Source organism: Lynx canadensis, chromosome C2, assembly GCF_007474595.2.
Source record: "Lynx canadensis isolate LIC74 chromosome C2, mLynCan4.pri.v2, whole genome shotgun sequence".
NCBI lineage: Eukaryota > Metazoa > Chordata > Mammalia > Carnivora > Felidae > Lynx > Lynx canadensis.
The window spans coordinates 50951827-50978166 of NC_044311.2; the positions used below are offsets into that span (position 1 = coordinate 50951827).

At 35.0% G+C, this 26340-nt stretch overlaps 2 protein-coding genes across 3 annotated transcripts in view; both read left to right on the forward strand.

The window, feature by feature from the left end:
- Positions 1-1195: 1195 nt before the first annotated feature.
- The window catches only part of LEKR1 (leucine, glutamate and lysine rich 1), a 112790-nt gene continuing 87645 nt past the window's right edge, over positions 1196-26340 (forward strand). Inside the window, exons 1-4 of one of the 2 annotated variants that reach the window (XM_032594680.1) lie at positions 1196-2131; positions 3298-3417; positions 8378-8553; positions 17350-17535. In XM_032594680.1, coding sequence (XP_032450571.1) covers positions 3314-3417; positions 8378-8553; positions 17350-17535 — 466 coding nt within the window. In that variant the 5' untranslated portion in view covers positions 1196-2131; positions 3298-3313. Of the gene's footprint in view, positions 2132-3297; positions 3418-8377; positions 8554-17349; positions 17536-26340 lie in introns of those variants that run through there. The other variant, XM_032594681.1, reaches the window with a different exon arrangement.
- On the forward strand, positions 10907-11138 carry LOC115523915 (H/ACA ribonucleoprotein complex subunit 3). The gene has a single exon (XM_030330207.1). The coding sequence runs from the start codon at positions 10937-10939 to the stop codon at positions 11129-11131; it is 195 nt and encodes a 64-aa protein (XP_030186067.1). The 5' UTR covers positions 10907-10936; the 3' UTR covers positions 11132-11138.

Here is a 26340-nt window from a genome sequence, read left to right on the forward strand (position 1 = left end):
CTCTCCCACTCTGTCTCCTCAAAGGCTTTTAATTACCTTGCCCTGACTCTGGCAGATGGCATAGGTACTAGCAAAATAGCTGATTCCCCATGTGATCTCCCTACAGTTGAAGGCCATCATTTAACAATTCCTACACACACCACAGAACCTTAAGACAGAATTTCACTGCCTCGTTTGTTAGTTGTTTTTTTCTAGGTGAAAATAGTATAATATACATTAACACAGATTCAAAAATTACCACAATTTTGGCTTATGTGTTTCATCTGTCCCTTTTTTTTTGTTGAAGAAATTTAAGGAAAATCCAAGACTGCATGCTAGTTTCACCTCCATTTACTTCAGTGTGATATGCCATTTTCTTATACAACAACAGTATTATTATTCCCAAATTAACAATAGTTCCTCAGTATTTTCTAATTCCCAGTTCATAATCAAATTTCCTCAATATTAAAAAAAATGTAGTTTATTTGTTTGAATCTGGTTCTACACAAGGTCTACATGTCACATTTGATTGTCACTTTTGTTACTTCTCTTTTATCTAGAAAAGCCACTCCCTCTTTTCTCCATCATTAGTAACTTATAGAAATGGGACCAATTGTCCTCATTTGTAAATATGAATAGATAACAAAGGATCTCCAGACTTGTAAGGAAGGCTTCAAATGTGAAAGAAGGGAAGCAAAACAAAGAAAAAATTTAAAAAGCCAGAGGAACAGAAGCTATGAAGTAAGCTGAAGAAAACTTTAAAATACACCATAATTGAGGTCCCTGGGTGGCTTAGTTGGTTAATCATCTGACTTCAGCTCAGGTCATGATCTCACAGTTTGTGAGTTCAAGCCCTGCATTGGGCTCTGTGTTGACAGCTCAGAGCCTGGAGCCTGTTTCAGATTCTGTGTCTCCCTCTCTCCCTCTTCCCCTCGCCTGCTCACACTCTCTCTCTTTCTCAAAAATAATAAATTAAAAAACCAAAAAATAAACGGTAAAACACACAGTAATTGATACCTTCAAAAAATAAGAAAAGAAATTGTAATCATGACATAAGAACAAGAAAGAATTCTTGTAGACTTTTGAAGAATAAGAAAGAATTCTTGGTAATTAAAATATAACAGAAATTAAAAATTTTATAGACAGGATGGAAGATAAACAAAATGTCCAAAGTAGTAAGATGGCAAAAAATTTAAGAAAATTAGAAAATCTCTTCAGAAGGTCCCACATCTAAATAGAAAGATGTTCCAGAAAAGAAAAGAAAAAAAAAAAACATAGAAAATGAAGGGGAAAGAATCATTTTCCTTCGGGTAAAATTCCTGGAACTAAAGAACACCAGTTTTCAAAACATCAGGTGCCCAGCAAAGAGAATGACAAAAGACTGATACAATAATATATTGTGATGAAATTTAAGAATACTAAGTGAAAAGAGAAAAATCTTAAAGCTTCTGAACCAGGGCAGTGGCAGAGTGAGGAGAACCTACCATGTATCATACAAAGAAGTAGAAATTAGACCGGCATTGGACTTTTCAGAAACAGCACCATGTGTTAGGAAACAGAGGAAAAGTGCCCGAATTTTCAGATGAAGAATATTTTTTCTCATCTATGATTCTATATTTAGCTAAACTGTCCAGTCTGAGATATAATACATTTTCATATATTCAAGTTCTTAAAATTACCTCTCACGTACAAAACAAAAAACAAAAAACAAACAAAAACAAAAAACAAACTCCTGGAGGATTTATTCCACTAAAAAGAGAACACCAAGAAGTAGGAAGACTTTAGAGCCAGGGTACAGGGTACAGACATGAAAGAGAGCTAAGGACAGTTCCTGAAATGGTAAGAAAGGCAAGTCACAGGATGACAGTTGTTTAGTCAAACCGGAGAATACCCAGACAGGAGCATGGGAATAGAGAGCTCTGGGAAGGATGTTTCCTGGAAAAGAAATGATATGGAAGAGTTTTCTGCTGTGTCTGAAGATATTGAGAAAGCAGAATTAGACCTCTGTCAGATTTGGAAGATGTATCAAAGATAGGTACACAGAAAACTAAGAAGAAAAGGAGATGGGTTTTCAATCCAGGGACACCAAAAAGTTGTACAAGAAAAGAAATGTGATCATAACATAACAGATATCTCACTAGTGAAGAATAATGTAAGTACTGAATAAAAAGATTGATGTAACTAAACTGGGAGGGTAAGATGGGGAGGGTGGTGTGTTTGTACGTTTAAGAGTATAGGTATGTGTAGGAGGGTCAGTTCTTACTAGGATTGTGATAGAGACTGCTAGTTACCTACTATAACACCATTCTTCCTTCTTTGTTAGTAATAGAACTGTGGATATACCTGGGAGCTAATCTTTCCAATTAAAAGACTACGTTTCCCAGCTTTACTTACAGTAGGTACAGCCATGTGTCTAAGTTCAGCAGAAGTAGTTAGTGGTACTTCTAGGAAGTTTCCTTATAAGAGACAGAGTGAGCCATTATTCTCCCTTGTTGCTAGTCTGGAATGGGAAAAGAATTGTTGCAGTTTCTGCCATTATCATGGTCAATGAAAATAAAAGACATATACCAAAGATAGTAGACCAGAGAGTTGGAAGTATCCTGGGGACCTGATGATTCTATAAAGCTATTACATCAGCATTAGATTGGCTAATAATACATTTGTTTTATGCAATATAATATACTCTTGTATATTTAAGCTATCATATTCAGGTCTCAGTTATATGTAGCAGAATCAGATCTTAACTGTAATTTGTAATTTACTAGGTAATATCTATACTGAAATATTAAGGAATAATAATATAAGCATGTTGTTTAGTAATATAGAAGTAAATACTAGAGGAATCAGGAAAAACGTTGAAAGTTGTTTTGGGCAGTGGGAATTGAAGTAAAAGGAAATGATTTCTGTTTTTTTTCTTATAACTCTTTTAGTAATATTTGACATTTGAAATTATATACACATTACTTTAATAAAAATTAAATTGATGTTTTTAAGTTATATTTTAATTAGTAATTCAAGTAAAAAAATGTTTATTGTAAAAATTTGAACAATACAAAAGATACAGAGAAAAAGTTTTGCCTCCCTTCAGTGCCCTTCCTTGCCTTTCCCCTGCCAATTGGTTCCACTCTCCTTCCCAGTGTTAATGGTGTTTGATTTGTGTCTCTCCATACTTTTTCTGTACATTCATTTAGCATATATAAAGATGCATAGTTTTTTAGAATTTATTTTTATTAAAAGTGTATTTAAATTTTAATTTAATAAGGCTCTCATGAAGGATTATTTAAACTTGTAATGGATGTTTTTTGTTTATATTTTTAGAATTTGGGATGTAAGTATGCAGTTAAAAAGTCAACAAAATGAATTGAAGAGAGTACAGAAAGAATTGAGTCATTTGCAACATGAATTAAATATTAAACAGAGACAATCACAAGCATTCAGGTAAGATTATCTTTAAAGAATTGAAAATCATGAAGATTGAAAAAGTACATTTAAAACTAACTTTATAAACATTCAAACACGTTTTAGTAATATAGTTTCTATATTCAGTGTGGTTGAAACAATGAAAACAACTTTACTTATTTTCTTTTTAAATCATTATTTCAACTGAATAGTTTTACCAATAACATTTAAATCAGGCAAACACCTTGCTTTTATTTTGCAGTAACATTTAGAATGAAAGAATATTAGCTAATTCATTTTTCTCTTGATGAGTATTTCTTGGTGTATTTGATTCCCTGCCAGATAGTCCAGTGATACAAAAAGTCATAGAATAGGGTACATTTCTAAATGATAGTAATAGACCTTCTAAATTTAGAAATCTCCAACAAAAATGGTGTTAATTCTGCTTTTATATCATCTTTGGAGGGTTTATCATACCTGAAGGTAAAAACCCCAGTGTTCTATAGAAACAAGGAAGTTCATTTTTTTTTTAAATAAAATTGGAATTGAATTATTGAGAATATCAGAAAAAAATGATTCTTTTCAAAACTGAGTAATTTAGCTGCTAGAAAAGGGAAATAAGTTAAATGAGCACTACAAATAGACACGGATTCTGGGTGACTTAAAAAAAATATGTTGGATGAATGTTTTGAATGTTAGGTTTCTTTCTTTTCTTTTTCTTTTCCTTTTTTTCCAACCTACTAGTTGTTGCCAGAAACATTGTTCTGTTAAAAATATTGCCTGGGTGGAGTGCCTGGGTGGTTCAGTCACATAAGTGTCCAACTCTTGATTTTGGCTCAGGTCATGATCTCATGGTTCATGAGATCGAGCTCCACATTGGTTTCTGTGCTGACAGTGCGGAGCCTGCTTGGGATTCTCTCTCTCCTTCTCTCTCTGCACCTCCCTCTCTCTCTGCTCTCTCAGAAAGAAATAAATAAACTTAAAAGAAATTTCCTAGGCTAACAAGTTTTTAATATACTAGCTGGTGATCACCTGTTGGCCAAGTACCTTTCATAAATGCCTTGCACATAACTGATGCTCAATAAATAATTTTTGAATGAATGAAGGAGTCTACTCATAAAAGAGATGATAATTTTTATCATCAGAAATCCTTGCCCTTTCCTAGAAATCTGGTATTGAACCAGCAGGTGATTTCAGTTCTCCACTTTGATCATCCCCACTGGTGTTCAAGCTTGGCTTTTCCAATAGCTTTGGCTCAGGTCTGCTAAGGAAGTCCCATTTGTTTCATCCATTAATGCCATCATGAGTGGTAGGATTGATTAAATTTTAAGGTTAGACCAGGACTAGGGGCACCTAGGTGGCTCAGTCGGTTAGGTGTCCAACTTGGGCCCAGGTCATGATCTTGTGGTCAGTTCATTTGAGCCCTTGTCCAGCTCTGTGCTGACAGCTCAGGGCCTGGAGCCTGCTTTGGATTCTGTGTCTCCCTCTCTCTCTCTGCCTCTCCCCTGCTCATGCTCTGTCTCTCTCTTTCAAGAATAAATAAACATTAAAAAAAACATTAGACCGTGGGGTGCCTGGGTGGCTCAGTAAGTTAAGTGTCTGACTTTAGCTCACGTCATGATCTCATGGTCTATGATTTTGAGCCCTGCATCAGGCTCTGTGCTGACAGCTCAGAGCCTGGAGCCTGTTTCAGATCCTCTCTGACCCTTCCCTGCTCGTGCTCATGCTTGTGCTCTCTCTCAAAAATAAATAAACATTTAAAAAATTAAAAAAAAAGTAGACCAGGACTAGCTTAAATAATTAATGCTGCTTCAGGATATTATGGACTGATACGGTCAATTTTCACTATTCACATTTTGCATGTGATTTGTAGCATTGTAAATTATTGAAAAAACTGAGGCATATTGGTACTATTTGTTGTCTAGCAGAAGTAAGATGGTTTAATTGTAACTGATTAATATTCTTTCTTTTTCTAGTCTGGTTTCCTCTTTCTTTAATGTTTGTTTATTTTTGAGAGAGAGAGAGACAGAGAGACAGAGTGTGCGTGAGGGAGGGGAAGAGAGGGAGACACCGAATCTGAAGCAGGCTCCAGGCTCTGAGCTGTCAGCACAGAGCCCAATGCGGGGCTCAAACCCATAAACCATGAGATCATGACCTGAGCCAAAATTGGATGCTTAACTCATGGAGCCACCCAGGCACTTGTTTCCCCTCTCTTAAACTTCTGATGTTGCTATGCCATTGGAGTAGTCACAAGCATTTGTGGAATCCAAGTAAGGGAAAATTGAGTTGGGAATACACGATTATAACTGACATTTGGGAAAACATTGTAGAATGCTTCAATAATACAAGTAAGGATTGCAAACTAAAAATTTGAATGTGTATGAATTTTTAAAAATTAATGGAATAAAAACAATAAATATCAATTTAAGCAATATAAATTATTGATGCATAAAAAATTATAACTCTTTTTTTCAGATTATATTACAAGTGAATTCATTAAGAGAAAGATATATTTTCAAAAAAAGCTCTTGGATTATGAAATAATCCATTCAATGAAGTAGAGTAAATTATTTAAATACATTAGAGAAAGATTTAAATGTTTTGCCAATTTACAAAAGCTACTAACGTCACTGAATACAACATAAAAATCACACCACTTCAAGGACATTTAAGATAACCTGTTTTATGAGTTTCATCATTTCAAAGACAATTTAAGTCTAGTCATTTTCCAAGAAAACTTGAAATGCTCCAATTCTTATAATCATTTAAGAAAACTAGAAAAGTGTTTTTCCAAATTGGACAATGTGTAATATTTACACAGTGTTATCAATAATGAATCATAAAGCTGAAAGAATATTTTGAAACTACCAATAATAAAAAACTAATGGCCATGTTAGATGAAAGGCTATATAATTTTTATATTCTCTCCACATAATGCATTATTATAAAATGGTTCTCATATGCAGAAGTGGTTGAAGAACATGTGGACAAAAATTACAAGCAAAAAAAATATTGTAGAGCCGTTACTATTAGCAAGTTACATTATTTTCCTATATTTTGTGATATTGGTGGAATTTATCAACTTTACAATTTTCATTTGTAATGATTTTTCTCATTCTATAGATAAGCACACACTTTTAAACCTAATTTTGTGGACATCATTTTTGTGTTCCTTTTTCTTTTTTTTCCAAGAGAGTCTTCCTCTCACTCACCACTAATAATATAAGATTTAGGCCCCACAAAGCATGGATCTGGTCTTGGCTAACAAGCTTGAATTTTCTATTTCCTGCCTTTCTCCCTAAAGAAGCACCTGAATCCACATCCAGTCTTTTTTCCTGTTAAATATCCTTCTATACCCTGACCCCTTTGTACATGGTTTATTCCCGGCAGCTGCCTTACACCAAAACCATTAGCCCCTTGACCTTGACTTAGTTCATAGCTCTGATCTCCCTTTCTTACCACCAGTTTCTGGTTCCACATTCAGACTTCTCATCCTTACTTTTGGCCCCCTTGATTTAGTGATCTATTTGGACTCTTTCTCTGCTTTTTGAAATTAGCATCTCTCTTAGCTCCTACCTCTGCATGCTGTTTGAGGTATCCTCTGTGGCTTCTGGTCACTCAAGTGGACATTAGTTACCATATAGAATGTCATCACCCTTTTTCCTGGCAAAGGCTAATCTTTTAGCCTCTGACCTATATCTGGCCTTTCTAGGACTTTGCACAAGAAATTGACTGTATCTCTTGTCTGTGTTTTTAGCCTCTGACTGTGCTCGTATTGTTGCTCAGCTGTGTGCACATTCAGGTGTCTCCTTTCTCAACAAACCATTCTACTCTGCATTTTCCTCTTCCTCTCCTTGCTATTTAAGTCAAGGTTCTTGACTGCTAGTATCACTTCTGCTTTACTACTCTGTCCTTTCCTACCTAATGTCTCTCTCTCAGATCTTCAGAGGACTCCTTAATACCAGATACAGTGGTGGACTCTGTTCAGCCTTTAACTGAGGCCTTAAACACTGACCACTATTTTTTGTTTACATTTCCTATTTCCTGAATTTCTGATATTATTCTTTTGGCTCGCTGGTCTTTTTTTGAGGGATTATTTTCTGTTATAGTCCTATAAATGTTAGTGTTATCCAGTGTTTTATCCCCAGCACTTCTCACTTCTTCAGTCCTCCAACTGGGTGATCTATTATTTTTACTCATTCATTTATTTGTCAGTATTTAAGCATATACTATGTGATAGGTACTATGCTAGGTGCTTGGGAAACTGTGATGAATAAGACAGATATAGTCTCTGCATCATAGATCTAGTCTATCCAGGAAGATATATATTAACCAATTATACACTTCCATGGCTTCAGTCATTACTTACTTACTTACTTACTTACTTACTTATTTTGCTGATAACTTTCAGATCTTGTCTAATTATTGGGTAAATTATAGGCAGGACATCTGAAGTAATAAATCACTGAGATTGCAAAAAATGTGTGATTTCTTTGAACTGTGTCACTTGATGAAGCAAAAGCACTACATCATTCACTTTAAAAGGTATTCTTTATTATTACCTTGGGTTTTACACTGTCTGGAGAAGCATAGTATGTAGCAAGAATACTGTCTAAGAATCTGAGATTCCCATTTTGGTCTATGATTAAGTCACTGTGACCTAATTTTCTTCACTGTTTACTGTTGAATTAATTTAAAAGGTTAGTAGAATAAATATGTATGAAAAAATTAGCTCTATTTCTTTATAGTTAAAATAATATAATGAAAATGAGTTGGGCTGACCATACACTTCAGTGTTCCTGGGATATTCCTAGTTTATATCTGTCATCTCAGCAAAATACAAATATCACCTCCTTTTACTTTCAAAATTGTCTCCATTTAGACAGTAGATTATATGGTCATTCTCAAACCATTTTTCAAAGAAAACCATTTTTTCAAAGAAATATTTGTTATTATGCTTGCTACTTTTAAAATCCTAATTTTTAAAACTATTTTACAGTCAAAGATTGGTGGAGTACAAATATTTGTGGAATAAGACTCTTTCATTACTTACTTTTACTAAAAGGGAGCTAACCAGTATTAAAAATGAAGTATATGACAATTTTCAAAACTGGACTTCACTGAAAGGAGAAGTTTTTCTACAAATTAAATCCATAAGTGAAACAGCCTTGACAGGTTTGTTATGTATATTTAGAATGTAATCATCTTTTTCCTTTTGGTATATCGTACATAATAAGTAATGAAATAATGATATTTGATGTGATGGGACGTATGACTAACTTTTAAAATTATTGTTTGTTGGTAAACTAGGTGGCCATTATGATCTATTTGAACCCTGAAATTCAATAATTTGAACCCTGAAATTCAATAATCTGAAATTAACCATGACACATCTATCTAAAGCTGTGACCAGAAGTCTGTTTATTACTGTTAAGTGTGCCAATTTGACTTTTTAAACTTTTTTTCTGTTAATGACTGAGTATCTCATGTTGAATCAGCCTTCCACAGATAACTGATAATTTCTAGACAAAGTAACTACCTAAAAACACCTGGAGAGTGACCAAAATCAAGCACATAGCAGAGAGAATGTCCAAAAATTGAAAAAAGGCATATTACTAAGTGAAAGAAGCCAGACTGAAAGGCTACATACTATATGATTCCAACTAAATGATATTCTCAAAAGGGCAAAACTATGGATATAGTAAAAAAAAGTCTTTGTTTGCCGGGGGGTGGGGGGGGGGAGGATGAATAGATTGGGCATGAAGGATTTTTAAGGCAATGAAAATACTTTGTATGATACTAGAATGGTGGATACATGTCATTATACATTTGTCAAAGCTCAGAATGTAAGCACCAAGAGTGAATCCTAATATAAACTAAGGATTTGGGGGTGTTTGTGATGTGTGAGTGTAGGTTTATTGATTTTAAGAAATGTCGCACTCTGGTGTAGGATGTTGATGATGGGAGAGGCTATGCATGTGTGCAGGCAGAAGTTATATGGGAATCTCTGTACTTCCTGCTTAATTTTCCTATGAGCCTAAAACTGATATTTTTTAAAGCCTATTTTTTTTGAAGTAAAAGAAGAAAATGGCACTGGGTGAATTCCCTGGGGTTTTGTTTTTATTTTTGTTTGTTTAAGGCTAATGGGTTGAGGGCAGAGTATAGTGTGTTCTACGCAGGGAAGCTAAAACTCTGAAGAAATCTGTAGTCTTTTTGGCTTGAAGACTGGAGGATAGATCAAGGCAGCCTCTGAGAAATAAGGGAATATCCCAGAAAAGAGATAATCAGCGAGGGAGAGTTCAGAGTTTGCATATAAGCTTTTTCCAAATCTCTGTCCTACTTCTACAATGCACGTGCACAGGGAAGACTTTAAACAGCCCACCAAAGGCCGAAATAACTGATATTTTAGCTGTCACCCAAGGGTAGACATATTTTACAGTTTGAGTTCAGACAAGCTAGCTGCTTATTAAAATAAAACAATACCAAAAATCACTACCCTTTGGAGGAATATAACAGAATTCAAGGTCTCCTTAGCATAACATCCCCAATGTTCAAGATGCAATCCCCAATTCCTTGAACTGGGAAGAAACAGGAAAGTATGGATCATACTCAAGAGAACAGACAACAGAGACCAATGCTGAGTTGATCCAGATGATATAATTAACTAACCAGGATTTCAAATTAGCTGTTAACTATGTTCAATGACATAAAAGAAAATAAGCTAGTAATGAATGAAAAGAGATAGACTATCTCAGCAAGAAACTATTAAAAATTGGATAGTCAAGATTAGAAAAATATAGTATCTGAAATAAAAATTTACTGGATGGACTTCTATAGCATATTGTGATTATAGAAAAAAGAATCAGCGAACTTTATTCATTTTGAAGAAGAAAACTAAGTAACACTGAAAAAAGATGAACAGAATCCCAGGACTCTAAAAGGATGTAAAAATGATGTATAATTCATAGAGCAACCACTAAAAAATAAATACAAAATGATAAAGCTACAGAGGTAATAAATAAACTAAAAAAATAACTCTTTTAAAAGTATCCAAACAATGCAGAATTACTATCACCTGTCTCTAAGATTTATTATGTATTATGGCATATGGATCATCAACAGATAAATGGAACAATAGCCTGGTAAATGATCCCTATTTGTATGATTATTTCACTTTTCACAAATGTGCCAAAACGATCAAATGGGAAACAAGAAAGTCTTTCAACAAACTGTGCTAGAACAGTAGAATACCCATATGGGAAAATATACCTCAAGTCCTACATTACATTGTACATGAAGCTAATTCAAGATAAATCATAGAACTAAATATAAAAGCTAAAACTATCAAAGAAGAAATAGAGGAAAATATCTTCATGAATTGGTAGTAAATGAAGTTTTTTGGATAGAAAAAGACCCAAAAATTGATGTGTTAGACTTTATCAAAATTAAAAATTTCTGTTCATCAAGAGATGCTATTAAGAAAATGAATAGGTGGTGAGACTGGCGACGGTTAGGAAGAGGTACAGACGAAATTGGAACTTCTGGCTTTGGTGTGGTCATGTTTCTCCAGTATTACCTCAACGATCAGGGAGACCGAGTCTATACGCTGAAGAAGCTTGACCCTATGGGACAGCAGACCTGCTCAGCTCATCCTGCTCGGTTCTCCCCAGATGACAAATACTCTCGACACCGAATCACCATCAAGAAACGCTTCAAGGTGCTCATGACCCAGCAACCGCGCCCTGTCCTCTGAGGGCCCCTTAAATTTCATGTCTCCTCTGCTACCCCTCAAGAGACTTTCTGAAACCAAGCTCTTCAGTGTGTGAGCCTAGAAACCTTCTTATCATCCTTGCTCTTTGGAATCGGTTTCATCGTTGCCATTGTTCATGCTTGTGTGAAACAGTCATGGTAGCATACCTTTTAAGGGAACAAGTTTGAATCTTTCCATATTTTGAATTGCTGCCAGGTTATTAAATTGATTTGAAAGAAAAAAAAGAAAGAAAGAAAATGAATAGGTAAGCCACAGACAGAGAAAATATTTAAAAAAAAAAAAACGTTTAAAAAACAAAGAATTGCTGTCTGGATTACATAAAGAGCACCAAGTCAGTAATGAAAGGACAAACAATCCAGTCAACAATGGCTAAAAGATTTGAGCAGACACTTTACAAGGAAACATATACAATTGACCAATACAACATGAAAAAGTGCTGAACATTATTGGTCAAAAGGGAAATGCAAATGTCAACAGTACATACCCACTATACTTGTTAAAATGAAAAAGATTGACAACAGCAAATGTTAGTGAGGAAGAAAAGCAACTGGAATTCTTATGCAAATTGGTGAGAGTATAAAATGCTACAACCACTTTGAAAAAAGGTCTGACAGTTGTTGTTGTTGTTGTTTAACAAAGCTAAAGATACACCTACCCAATGACCCTGAAATTCTTCTTTGGTATTTATGTGCTCTCCCTGCCATGAAAACATATGTCCATACATATATCCTAAAGAAGTGTTCATTGTGTCAGGCTAGTACCCTTAAATAAGGGAGCAAAATTAATGCTCTTATAGTTTAAATATATTTATTAATATATAGCTAATATATTAAATATATATAAAAATGTAGACCCATGTAAATATGCAGAATTGATTTTTGACAAGGGTGAACAAGCAGTTCAATGGAAGAAGGATAGGCTAGCCTTTTTATTGTTGTTGTTTTTTAACAAACTGAAAATAATAATGGAGGCAATGGAGTGACTGGAGTAACTGGTTACCCATAGGCATAAAAATAAATAAAAAGAACCTTGACCAAAACCTTGCACCTTATGCAAAAATTAATTCATAATGGATCATAGACCTAAATGGAAAATAGAAAACTAGAAAATCTTTGGGACTTAGGATTCTCAGACTTGAACTAAGAGCATGATACATAAAAGGAAAACTTGATAAATAAGAACCTCAACAAAATTAAGAACTTTTATTCTGTGAAAGACCCTGTTAAGAGGATGAAAAGACAAATTACAGATTAGGAGAAAGTATTTGTGGACCACACAAAGGACTTTTATCTGGAATAGATGAAAAACTCTCAAGACTCTACATTTTAAATAAACAGTTTAATTAGGAAATGGGCAAAATATGTGAGCAAAAATTTCACCTAGAGGTTATGGAATAATAAAGCAATGAAAAATTGTTCAACATTAGCCAATTAGGGAAATGCAAATTATAACTGTAATGAAATACTACTACACATCTATTAGAATGTCTAAAATTGTAAAGATTTCCTAGAGACATAATTTTAAGTCCATATGATTAAGCTAATAGGACTAAGAACAACAGAAAAACCTTATTAAGATAAAGAAATTATGTAAAATTAATACTAATAATTGTATTTACATTAGCTAGCATTATATGATATTCTAACGGCTAAAAAAAGCTGTATTAGCTATAAACTTTAAAAATATTATAAACATTTTAAATGACAAATACTTTTTCAATACCAGCTTTTATTTATGATCTATGTGGATATATTCTTAGGGTGTGAGTTGATTCTGCATGACACAGTTCTTCAATTGAAAAGTTGATATAAGGGGCTCCTGGGTGGCTCAGTCGGTTAACTGTCTGACTTTGGCTCAGGTCATGATCTCACAGTCTGTGGGTTCGAGCCCTGCGTTGGGCTCTGTGCTGACAGCTCAGAGCCTGGAGCCTGCTTTGGATTCTGTCTCCTTCTCTGTCTGCCCCTCCCCACTTGTGCTCTCTCTGTTTCTCAAAAATAATGAAACTAGAAAAGTTGATATAGGAAGAACAATGGAAACATTTTTATAAGAAGTAAAACAAACCCGTAATTTCTTTATCCTAACATAGTTGTTTTCATTTTCCCATTTTATCTTCTAGTCCAACACATGCTCATCTATTTTTTTCCATATTTATAATCACAGTGTAAATGCCAGTAAATGTTCTAAAATATGTTATTGGCTGAATTATGTCACTGCACCCCCCCCATTCATATGTTAAAGTTCCAATCCCCAGCACCTCAGAATATATCTGTATTTGGAGTGAGGGTTCTTTTTTCTTAATTTTTTTTTAATGTTTCATTTATTATTGAGAGACAGAGCGAGACGGAGCATGAGCATGGGAGGGGCAGACAGAAGAGGAGACACAGAATTTGAAGCAGGCTCCAGACTCTGAGCTGTCAGCACAGAGCCCTACGTGGGGCTTGAACCCACCAACTGTGAGATCATGACCTGAGCCGAAGTCAGACTCCCAACCGACTGAGCCACCTAAGCGCCCCTAGGGTTCTTAAAGAAATAAATTTAAATGGGTGGGCTCTAATCTGATTGGTGTTCCTTATAAAAACAGAGGAAACAGAAACATACAGAAGAAAGAGTCTTGAAGACACAGGAAGAAGATGGCCTTTTATAAGCCAAGTAGAGAGGCCTGGAACAGATCTGTCCTTCATGGCCCTTGAAAGAAACCAACCTAGCTGATACCTTAATCTCAGACTTCTTAGCCTCCAGAATTGTGAAAAAATCAATCTCTGCCCCTTAAGCTACCCGGTCTCTGCTACTTTGTTAACAGCAGCCCTAGCAAACTCATAATATAGTGAACCCCATACAAATTCACAACATTATTTGAGATACTTTAAAAGTTTTGCACATTAAAATTTAGGCTTAAAATCAAAGTCCAGAACAGAAACAACATTCCTAGAAAAGGCTTTGCTTAATATTTTCTTGCTGACAAGTATGTTGATTATTGAATAGCGGATATGAGTAAAATATTTCCTACCCCTCTAATGAGTGGCTATCTCTTTATATAATCAATGTTTTTAAGCTCAAATATTCATAGATTAGGTTTTCTTTTTTTTCTTGTATTACTTTTAAAAATTTTTTTTTTGAGGTTTATTTATTTTTTGATAGAGAGACAGAGTGCAAGGGGGGAGGGGGGAGGGGCAGAGAGGGAGACACAGAACCCAAAGCAGACTCCAGGCTCTGAGCTGTGAGCACAGAGCCCAATGCGGGGCTGGAACTCAGTCTGTGAGATCATGACCTGAGCTGAAGTCGGACGCTCAACCGACTGAACCACCCAGGCACCCATTTTTTTTAAGTTTTTTTGAGGTTTATTTATTTTTTGAGAGAGAGAGAGAGAGAGCTAGCATAGATTAGGATTTATTAAAGCAGAGCATACCTATTTTAATAAAAGAAATTTCAGGAAAAAATATTTTTACCAAGGTAGATTATTTTAAGTGTATTTTAAGTGTAGAATCAGTTTGTTTCCACTCTCAAAATAACTATTGGATAGCTCCTGAATTTTTAAAATTCAAGTTCCAAATTAGGCTTGGAAATGTAGTCCACATATTTTCATAAAATTGAAGAAATTAGGGATGAAATAGGCCTATTTTCTCATCCTATTAAAAATGTTAGCTGCTTTTGCATGTGTGTTTTTACTACCTTACCTAGCCTGACATTAAAGAATCTGTGACTCAAAATGCTTGCCTCTGAAGTGAAGGGCAAGATAAGACAAAAAATATTCAGGATACCGTATTCAACTAGTATATCAGAAACTATTTAGAAGTTTTGCTCAATAAAGCCTTTACTCATTTGGTAGGTATGTATTGAGCTCCTGTTATCTCTAGGACATCATGGTAAAAATTGTGGGTGGAATAAAAAATGACTAATATATGATCTCTGGCCTAAGTAACTTACAGTCCAATAATAGATCACATGTATACATATTATCAGTGCAGTAAAAATGGTGTAAATTGGTATGAGTTCTAGGAAGATCCAGGTCATGTCCAGATTGGGTCAGAAAAGATTGCCAGGCCATGGTAGCATATGAGCAATAGCAAGCCAAATGAATGAAGTTAGAAGGACCTTCTTCATAGGGGGTGCTGAGATAAGGGAAACCAAGGTGGGTACAACAACCAGAATAGGTTGACCTGGTGGAAATCATAACTTCTGAACTCCAAATTGGAACACGTGACTGACAGATATGATGCTGTAGAATGATGAAGGTAGGACCCAATATTTGACATCAGGATTGCCATAGGTACAGGGAATGTGTCATTTGTCGAGGGTGAGTTAATTCCCCTTCATTGAGTTTTAGTCTTCTAATTTCACATTAGAAATATAGCTCCTATTAGTTTGGAAATCTTGCTGTACTTTTCCATGTATTAGAATATATTTCACAACTGAATTTGTATTGCAGATTCTTATTCTTCTAATGTCAGATAGAAAGTCATGTTGACATGAGTAGTTATTTTAGAGACAGATAGTCGTGTACACTTACAGAGTCAGCCTGCTAACCTAAGCAGCATCATTCTGGCAAATGAAAAATAGGTGACAGCATGTGCGGATTCCTCTGCACTGTCATTCTGACTTAAACACAGATATGATTAGGATATGATACAGTTTATTCAGCAGAAGGAGCCACCTTTATGGATACAGAAATACTAGAGAAAAATTGGGCCTAAAGAAAAACTGCAACCTCCATATTTTTTAAACTCTATTCTTTTAAAATTTTACACACTAGTGTGTTAGCAGTATTCTTTACACAAATGGGTGCATATCCGTAAATATTTAGAAGCATATAGTTATTCTTAGGAAAAATATTCCCATTTAAGTAATTGTTTGAATATAGTAGAACCTCACTTACTTGGTCCCTGCCAATTTATTTCTCCAGGTTTTCCATTTTGAGCAACAATTAGAAGTGAAGTAGGTGCCAGACTCCTTGTGGTCACCCCTAAATCTGTCTTAACGGTCACATTTTCTTTCGGACATGCTCATCACCCACAGAAAGACATTTTACTTTCTCTCCTTGGACCACATTCCTAATTCTATTCTTCACCGTCCTTTAAGGCATGTTCTCTTCTTTGTGCTCTGTCTAGCCAACCGCTTTACTTCTCTTTAACCACTTACCAGCCCTATTGCCTCTGATGCCATGTCTGTCTTCTGGCTCTCTGCTTCAGGTCTTCACTAGCCTATCTGGTGCTGTGGTGCCCCCAAGACCAAGCCAGTGTCCTCTGATCCCCAATCACATGCTACACCCATCACATGGCCCAGGATAAGCTAAACAAGAAAGGGGATGCCAAGAGAACTATCTGGAAAAGCAGACTGTCCAGATTTTCACATAGATCACCTCCTCATCAATTCAAATTAATTGCAGTTGTACAAATTTTATAGTATTTTATCATTGTATGTGTATTTTTATATTTTAGTGGTGGTTTAAGACAGTGCTGAAGAGACTGCTTAAGGGAGAGCTTGATGATTATTCTGAAGGATAATATGTTCCATGCATTTCTCACAAAATTATATAAAATTAGCACATTTAAATCTACATAATGCTGTGAAGGCATATTTTTATTAAACTTAATCTAAGTAGATAGAATAATGACAAGTGATTGCTATGATAAAATTCTGGTCTCATTTTGAGTGGACAAAGTATTATTAGAATCATTAAGCTCTATTAACTAATACTTTCTGCCCATAAATTTATTAGTTTTAGACACTGAATCCTTTTATTCCTCTCCACCCCTACTGTCTTTCTTCATAATTTGTATAGAATGTACCCTAATTACTCTCCTAGAAATGCCACCCAACCAGCTCACGCTAGCACATTTAAATGTACTTTTCTGAATCATGTTGCCAAGAAAACAATTTAATTTCAATAAAACTCAGAACATTATGCAGATATTGTGTTATTCATTTATGTGAGCATTTAAAAAGCAAGATGGATTGCCATTTAATACAATTTAAAGGCTAACCTACTAAAACTTTTCATGCATCATTTAGCAATGCAATCCTTCTTCTTTCTTTTTCAGAATAACTACTAAATTTAAATTTTTTGGTTAGGTGTCATTCTACTGACAGAAAAGTTATCTTGACTTTCAACTATTGATTTTCTAGAAGAAAATAATCATTCTACAGGGAAATGATTTATGATTCAATTTTGTCTATTTGCAAACTTTGACTTTTCTATACAGAAATAGAGATACTAAGGAAAAGTTTGACAGTGTCCCAGAGAAATAAGATGTGCCTTGAAGAGGAAATGAAAAATCTGAAATTGTTGTCAGATGCAGCCATACTGAGGTCTCAGCAGATTCAGACATCCCAACAACAGGAAGCAAACTTGCAAACCAGATGCCATGACTTGGAAAAAGAAGTACTAGGTAAAAGAGAATGATTTTATTTGCTGTTGTTAGCAACTGGCCATAACAAAGAAGTATTTACATTTTTATTTCTTTTATAATCACAACAAAATCTTGTTTTAATTAGTGTTGCAAATATGGCTAATTACTAGTAACTAAGTCAATAACTGTGTCTGTGATCAATATTTACTATCATCCCTTCTGATTCTGCCATTGAGAGTGAATGCCATTCACACTTAAGTGAATATATTCCTTCATTTTCCCAAAGGAAAAATTAAAAACTGTGTTTGGTGGGGCGCCTGGGTGGCTCAGTCGGTTAAGCGTCCGACTTCGGCTCAGGTCATGATCTCGTGGTCGGTGGGTTCGAGCCCCGCGTTAGGCTCTGTGCTGACAGCTCAGAGCCTGGAGCCTGTTTCAGATTCTGTGTCTCCCTCTTTCTCTGACCCTCCCCGGTTCATGCTCTCTCTCTCTCTGTCTCAAAAATAAACAAATGTTAAAAAAAAAATTTAGAAAAAAACCTGTGTTTAGGGCACTATGGGCAAAGGTTTTAAATTTCTACCTGAGAGGAATGAGTGTCTTGGCCCTATGGAATTTGTACTTTTCCCTAAAGGCAATAGGAATCCTTGAAAATTCATAATCAATTTTCATTCAAGGAGAATACTATAATACAAGCAGTGTTTTAGCAAAATTAAGTTATTACAATGATTGGGGGTGTTCCAGATAATCAAGAAATTGGAGCTAGGTAGCCATTTAAAAAATATCTTTGCTGATAACCCAGGCCTGAGACTAACTGTAACAAACTGAAGTAGGAAGGGAACTACATTTTTTGGGTCCTAATATGCACTGTATGTAAATTACTTCTGTCAGTTGCCACAGGGATCATGAAAAACAGGTATAATTGTCCCATCTTGCAGAGAAGAGAATCAAAACCTAGAAAGGTAACAAGCCTGTTTTCACATAGCTGGTAAATGGTAGGGAGTGAAAGAGTTCAGATTCCAAGAGTCGTGCTTATCGCACTGTGTCTCCTTGGTCATCTCTGTGGCCACAATGGGAAAACCAAGATAGAATCAAGATTGAGCAGACTACCCAGGATTAGAGAGGTGAACATCTGGCTAAGTAGACAGGGAGAGAAGGAAGTCACAGAGGACTCTGAACCTCTTTTCTTGAGAGTATTTAATGATGGGAGCACACCACAGACTAGGAAATCTGGAGAGAAAGTGGTGCTGGAATGGAAAATAAGGACTCGTTACGTGAAGTTGGAGCAGATATCAAATATTTTAATTTTCCCTTCTGTGAATTACCTATTTATAGATTTTGCCAATTTTCTATTGCATTATTGGAATTTTCCTTGATAATTTTTAAGAGCAGTTTGTATAATGTAGTAATTATAATCTATATTCGGTTTTTTTCTAATGTATAATTTGTTGACTTTTTATGGTAAATTTTACTACCAAAATTTTTCATTTTGATGTGATCAAATGATATGTCTTGTATTGTTTTTGGTTAGTTTTGGTTAAAACATTCTTAAATTGTACAGATAGTCTCGAGGGTTTTTTTTTACATTTAAGTCATTAATCCATGTAAGATTTATTTTTTATATGGTAAGAGATATGGGGGATTAGTTTTATTCTTTCCAAATGGATAACCAGTTGTATCAGTATTGTATATTAAATAATCCATCCTTTTACACTGAATAGAACTATTTGTCATATGTTAAAATTTTATATATGTTAGCATTGATTACTGTGTTCTCTTTTCTATATATTTTGCACTATATATATTTGCACTATATATTTTGAATATAGTGACTTAATAGCATAATCTCACAGCTGGTAAATCCTTTCTCTTTCTACTATTCTTACTTTTTAAATATATACGTGGAGGAGTTAGCCTTCAATTTGAATTTTTTAAGATCCTGTATTTACTTCTAATCCAAAGACTAATTGATACTTAGTAAAGTTTTTCTCCTCCAGTCTTTATACTTTCTTACATATTTATATTTACAAGAAGTTATTCTTCCACATGAAGTTAAAGTAATTTCATTTAATTCTAATCCCAACAGAGATTCTAGCTGGAATTGCATTATATTTACATATTAAATTTTGGAGAATTGGAGTTTTTAGTGATATTAAGTCTCAATATTGTAAAAGTCTTCTCATTCAAGAATACAGTGTGTCCTTTCATTTCTTTAAACTTTTTTTGTTTTTAATTATGATTTCTTAGTTTTATTTGGCTATGTTACTTTTTCCTTCTTGTTAAATTTATGACTGTCATGTTTTTGCATCTACTATAAGTGGACTTTTTTCACTATTTCAGTCTCTTGGTATTTTGTTTTTGTTTTTGTTTTGGTGCCAAAACGTGCTTTTATTATAGCACAGAGACAGGACAAGTAGGCAGAAAGAGTTGCACTGGGATTGTGAGGAGTAATTGGTTATATACTTTTTAGTTAGTGGGGGTTAGGGATAAGGTAAGTCTCTAAGGAATTTGAGCATGTTAAAAAGCAAGGTCTCCAGGATCTTGGAGGGCTGTTGTTAAGATAAGGTTGCTTTTAGTCTTTAATGAAACATCAACAGTAAAGTAGCCATGAGTTCCTTGAGGAATGTCACACTCTGCATGTCTCAGGAATTTATAAGTGGGGGGTTGCAAGTTGTAAAGAGATGATTTTAGCCCCATTTCTCTTACCTTTGTTCTCTTCATCATTTGCCCCCTGAATTACTTGACCCTTAAATCTTTAAGGTTGCTGAGGGTGGAAGGTCTTATCTTCTGTAACTTTTTGCTGCTGAATAGGGACATTGGTCATTTGGGGTTATAGGAATTGTTAAAAGCAGAGGCAGCCAAATCCAAGGTAGACAACATATATGAATCTCCTTGAGTAGACAAGATTATCTGTCCACTTGAAGTTATGCCACTGAGGGAGTCTGGGCACCAGGTGGAGAGACATTTAAAAGACAGCAAAACATGATTGAAATTATTATGAGAAAAAGAAGCCCAATAAAGAGACCTTTGATAGTTGACCAAAATCCTTCAGTTCAGGAGTTTAACCAATTATTAAAGGAGAGGGAGAGATTGTTTAAAGTGGCAATTTGAGGGGCACCTGGGTGGCTCAGTCGGTTGGGCATCTGGCTTTGGCTCAGGTAGTGATCTCACGGTTCGTGGGTTTAAGCCTCGTGTTGGGCTCTGTGCTGACAGCTCAGGGCTTGGAGTCTACTTGGAATTTTGTGTTTTACTCTCTCTCTCCCCTTCCCTCTCTCTCTCTTTCTCAAAAAATAAATAAAACATTGGGGCGCTTGGGTGGTTCAGTCGATTAGGTTGCCGACTTCAGCTCAGGTCATGATCTATAGGCCTGTGAGTTTGAGCCCCACATCAGGCTCTGTGCTGGCAGCTGGGAGCCTGCAGTTGGCTTCGAATTCTGTGACTCCCTAGCTCTCTGCCCCTCCCCTGTGCGCTCTCTCTCTCTCAAAAGTAAACATTAAAAAAATTTAAAAAAAAAATTTTTTTTTCAACGTTTATTTATTTTTTGGGGGACAGAGAGAGACAGAGCATGAACGGGGGAGGGGCAGAGAGAGAGGGAGACAGAATCGGAAACAGGCTCCAGGCTCTGAGCCATCAGCCCAGAGCCCGACACGGGGCTCGAACTCACGGACCGCGAGATCGTGACCTGGCTGAAGTCGGACGCTTAACCGACTGCGCCACCCAGGCGCCCCCCTTTTTTTTTTTAATTTTTTTTTCAACGTTTATTTATTTTTGGGGGGACAGAGAGAGACAGAGCATGAACGGGGGAGGGGCAGAGAGAGAGGGAGAAAAAAATTTTTTTAAATAAAACATTAAAAAAAATTTTAAGAAGTGCCAATTTGAGCACAATTAGCAATCCTGTTACATTTTAGTGATAATCTGGAATATATATGTAGCATTCAGTGTTTGTGATGGCACATGTTCCACCCATGCTGCAGTTAAAACATCTAATACCATTTTATTTTGTAGAACTGCTTCATGAATGAGTTATTTCAGTGTTTAATATTGTAATGCTATTTGAGAGTCACGTAAGGCCTTAATCGTGTAGCAGGTGGTGTTAGCCATGATATAGACTCTGTTTTGTTTAGCAAGCAATCAGGTAATTAATAAGAGACACTTCTACAGAAACAAAAGAAAAATATAGGTTAATGGTTGGAGCAAATTACAAACCCAGTGTCTGGGTCTTGAGTGCTCCTAGTGAAAGATTTTCAGATGTCAGGCTTGAAGCATTCTCATATGGTGTGGGAACAGGCAGCAGGAATCAGATGAGTTTTTCTGGTTTGTAATTTAAGTGTCTCTGGTGATCATTTTGACCCATAGAGCAGGCACAAAGATTGTCTATACACAAGTTTTGTGGCAATTTCTCTAAAGCTGAACTCAAGTTGTCCAGCATCAGTTTTCAGTGTTTTAGGAAAAAGGACAGTTTTAGTTAAAAGAATGGAAGAAAATTGAAATCTTCATATTTGTTGATAGAATAAGGAAAGGTTATTGATTTTTGTGTATTTGTCTTATATCCATCAACTTTATAAAATCCTCATATTAATTCTAGTAGTTTTTTTACTAGTATCTCTTGGATTATCTAGTTCTACAATTGTATCACCTGCTCAATACCTGCCCAAAAAGAGTTCATCTATTTTTTTCCAGTGTTTATATCTGTTATTTTATTTTCTTATCTTGTTAATATCTTATGAAGTTCATCTGAACCCCTCAGACTTTGTTAAATAATAATGACATTGAACATCCATATCTACTTACTGATTTTAATTGAAATTATTTGGTGCTTTGCCACTTGGAATTATGTTTGATGTTTTTGGTAAATATTTATTTTTAATTAACTATTTTACTTGTATTCCAATTTTAGTTAGATGCTTTAAATGAAATGCTGTTGGATTTTGTTAAGTGCCTCTCAGCATCTATTGATATAATAGTGTTTTTTTCCCCTTTAACCAACTGGTAGAATGGACTAGTATTATTGAATTTCTTGATGTTGCAGTGTCTTTGCTTTCATGGAATAAGCCATGCATCATTTACTTTTTGAATATATCATTTGCTACATGTATATATTTTATTTGTAAATTTTGTGCATATATATTAATAAATGAGATTGGTTTATAAGGTTTTTTTTTACTAGCAAGTACTAATTTTATCAGAGCTTTGCATTAAAATTAAGTGAACATCATAAATAAACAGGTTTAATCACATGAATTATCCGTTTTTTAAAGTTAGATAAAACTTGACCTGAACCACATATCATTAGGTAAAATTCAGTTATGAACTCCTTTGATTTCAGTATGTCTTTGAATGGTATTTAGTATTTTCAGAGTTGTCTGTGGTAATTGACTATTTGAATATTCAGTTCTTCTCACATCAGTTTTGATTCTTTATATTTGGATGGTAAATTATTCAATTTTCTCTAAGATTTAAAATTTATACCCATAATATGGAATGCAATACTCTTATTTTAAAATATTCCCTCTGTCTGTGATTAGGCCTGATATCTGATTTTTAATCTTGTCTATTTTTCGTTTATCTTTTATTATTTATCAGGCTTGCAAGGCCTTCATTTTTTAGTCTTTTCAAAGAACTAGCCTTTGTATTTTTTATGCTATTACTTTTATTTTCTATAACATTACTTTCCATCTCTATATTTATTAATTTCCTATTCCTAGTTTCTTTTTATTTTTTGTTTTTATTTTTCAGACTTCTGAAGGGAATACTTCGTTATTTCTCATCTTTTTTTTGTTCAATGATAGAGGCATTTGAAGGAATGAGTTTTCCTATGAGTAAAATTTTATCTATGTCTCATATATTCAATATGAATATTCTTCTTTTCAATACTGTCTAAGTACTGTGTAATTTCTAATTTTTTCTTTGGTGAAAGGGTTATCTAGGAGTATATTTCTGAATTTCTAAGTATGTAGTTAATTATTTGGGGAAGGAGTTACTTTCTTATTATTTATTTAACTTGAGAGTATTCTGGCTAAATAATGTGACTTATAATACCTTTTTGAATTTGTGGAGCTCTCCTGTATGTTGAATACATGATCTAGTGCTATAGATATTCCTTAAAAATACAAAATGCAATTCTCAGCTTCATGGTCATAATGGTATCTCAGCTGATTACAGGATTCTTGAGTTCTTTTCTCTCAGTACAGTGTGGATGCTCTGTCTTCTAGCTTTCAGTGTTGCAAATGTTACTGCAGCTCTGATTCTTTTTCCTTTAAAGGTACTTCATTCTTTAGCCTGAAAACTTGTTAGATTTTTATTTCTCTTGTTTTTTTTTCTCTTTTTTTTCATTGGGTTTCAGTTGGATCACTCATAATCCTTGGTCATGACACATATGTACTGGCTGGGACTTCATGTATAATCTTGAATATAATAATAATAGTGGGCATCCTTATCTCATTCACAGTTTAAAAAAATACACTGCTGAATAACTTTTGGTTTTAAGCAGAAATTATAATGAATGTAAAATATCTAGAGAATGATATTAAAAGCACTATATATCAAAACTTGTGGAATACAGCCAAAGTGTTTTCAGGGAGATGTATAGCTTTAGAAGTCATATAAGAAGGAAAGGACAGGGACACCTGAGTGGCTCAGTTGGTTGAGCATTGACTCGATTTCAGCGCAGGTTGTGATTTGGAGTCTGCTTAAGATTCTCTCTTTCTCTCTCTCCCCCCATGCCGCCCCCCTCTCCCTCTGCCCCCCTACTCACATGCTCTCTCACTCTCTCTAAAATTAAAAAAGAAAAAAAAGAAAAAAGAAGGAAAGAACAAACTCAAATAACAGAAGAAAAAATAATAAAAATAATACCAGCAGTGAGTGAAATAGAAAAGAGATGATAAAGAAGACCAGCAAAACAAAGCATTGATATTTTTTTTAAAAACCAACAGAGTAGACCTTTGGCAAGTTTAATCAGAAGATGAGAGAAAATACAAATGTAAAATGTGAGTAATGAAAGAGGGGCAGTTACTACAGATAAAGGGTAAAAAAATAATAATAAAAGTGGATGCTGTCAACAATCTTATGCCAACAACTGTGAAGTCTTAGATGAAATGGATATACTATTAGAAAGCTATATCTTACCAAGACTTACTCAAAAACATTAAATGGCCCTATAACTATTAAAGAGATTGGAGCAATGTCTTCTCACAAAGAAAAAAACAAATTTTTTAACAAGCAAGTTCTACCAACTTTCAGGGGACAAAGGTCTTAATGTTATACAGTATTTTCTTTCCTTTTTTTAAAATTTTTAATTAATTAATTTTTTTAAAATTTACATCCAAATTAGTTAGCATATAGTGCAACAATGATTTCAGGAGTAGATTCCTTAGTGCCCCTTACCCATTTATCCCATCCTTCCTCCCAGAACCCCTCCAGTAACCCTGTTTGTTCTCCATATTTATGAGTCTCTTATGTTTTGTCCCCCTCCCTGTTTTTATGTTATTTTTGCTTCCCTTCCCTTGTGTTCATCTGTTTTGTCTCTTAAAGTCCTCATGTGAGTGAAGTAATATGGTATTTGTCTTTCTCTGACTGATTAATTTCACTTAGCATAATACCCTCTAGTTCCATCCACGTAGTTGCAAATGGCAAGATTTCATTCTTTTTGATTGCCGAGTAATACTCCATTGTATATATATACCACCTCTTCTTTATCCATTCATCCATTGATGGACCTTTGGGCTCTTTCCATACTTTGACTAGTGTTGATAGTGCTGCTGTAAACATTGGGGTGCATGTGTCCCTTCGAAACAGCATACCTGTATCCCTTGGATAAATACCTAGTAGTGCCATTGCTGGGTTTTAGGGTAGTTCTATTTTTAGTTTTTTGAGGAACCTCCATACTGTTTTCCAGAGTGGCTGCACCAGCTTGCATTGCAACCAAGAATGCAAGAGATACTCTTTCTCCTCATCCTTGCCAACATATGTTGTTGCCTGAGTTGTTAATGTTAGCCGTTCCAACAGGTGTAAGGTGGTATCTCGTTGTGGTTTTGATTTGTATTTCCCTGAGGATGAGTGATGTTGAGCATTTTTTCATGTGTCGGTTGGCCATCTGGATGTCCTCTTTGGAAAAAGTGTCTATTCATGTCTTTTGCCCATTTCTTCACTGGATTATTTGTTTTTTTGGGTGTTGAGTTTGAGAAGTTCTTATAGATTTTGGATACTAACCCTTTATCTGATATGTCATTTGCAAATATCTTCTCCCATTCCATCGGTTGCCTTTTAGTTTTGCTGATTGTTTCCTTTGCTGTGCAGAAGCTTTTTATTTTGATGAGGTCCCAATAGTTCATTTTTGCTTTTGTTTCCCATGCCTCCAGAGACATGTTGAGTAAGAAGTTCCTGTGGCCAAGATAAAAGAGGTTTTTGCCTTCTTTCTCCTTGAGGAATTTGATGGCTTCCTGTCTTACATTTAGGTCTTTCGTCCATTTTGAGTTTATTTTTGTGTATGGTGTAAGAAAGTGGTCCAGGTTCATTATTCTGCATGTCTCTGTCCAGTTTTCCCAGCACCACTTGCTGAAGAGACTGTCTTTATTCCATAGGATATTCTTTCTTGCTTTGTCAAAGATTAGTTGGCCATATGTTTGTGGGTCCCTTTCTGGGTTCTCTATTCTATTCCATTGATCTGAGTGTCTGTTCTTGTGCCAGTACCATACTGTCTTGGTGATTACAGCTTTGTAGTATAGCTGAAGTCCGGGATTGTGATGCCTTCTGCTTTGGTTTTCTTTTTCAAGATTGCTTTGGCTATTCGGCATCTTTTCTGGATCCATACAAATTTTAGGATTATTTGTGCTAGCTCTCTGAAGAATGCTG

What these genes read in the sequence shown, in the direction of transcription:
- LOC115523915 (XM_030330207.1), top strand. Translation starts at nt 10,937, where the DNA reads ATGTTTCTCCAGTATTACCTCAACGATCAGGGAGACCGAGTCTATACG.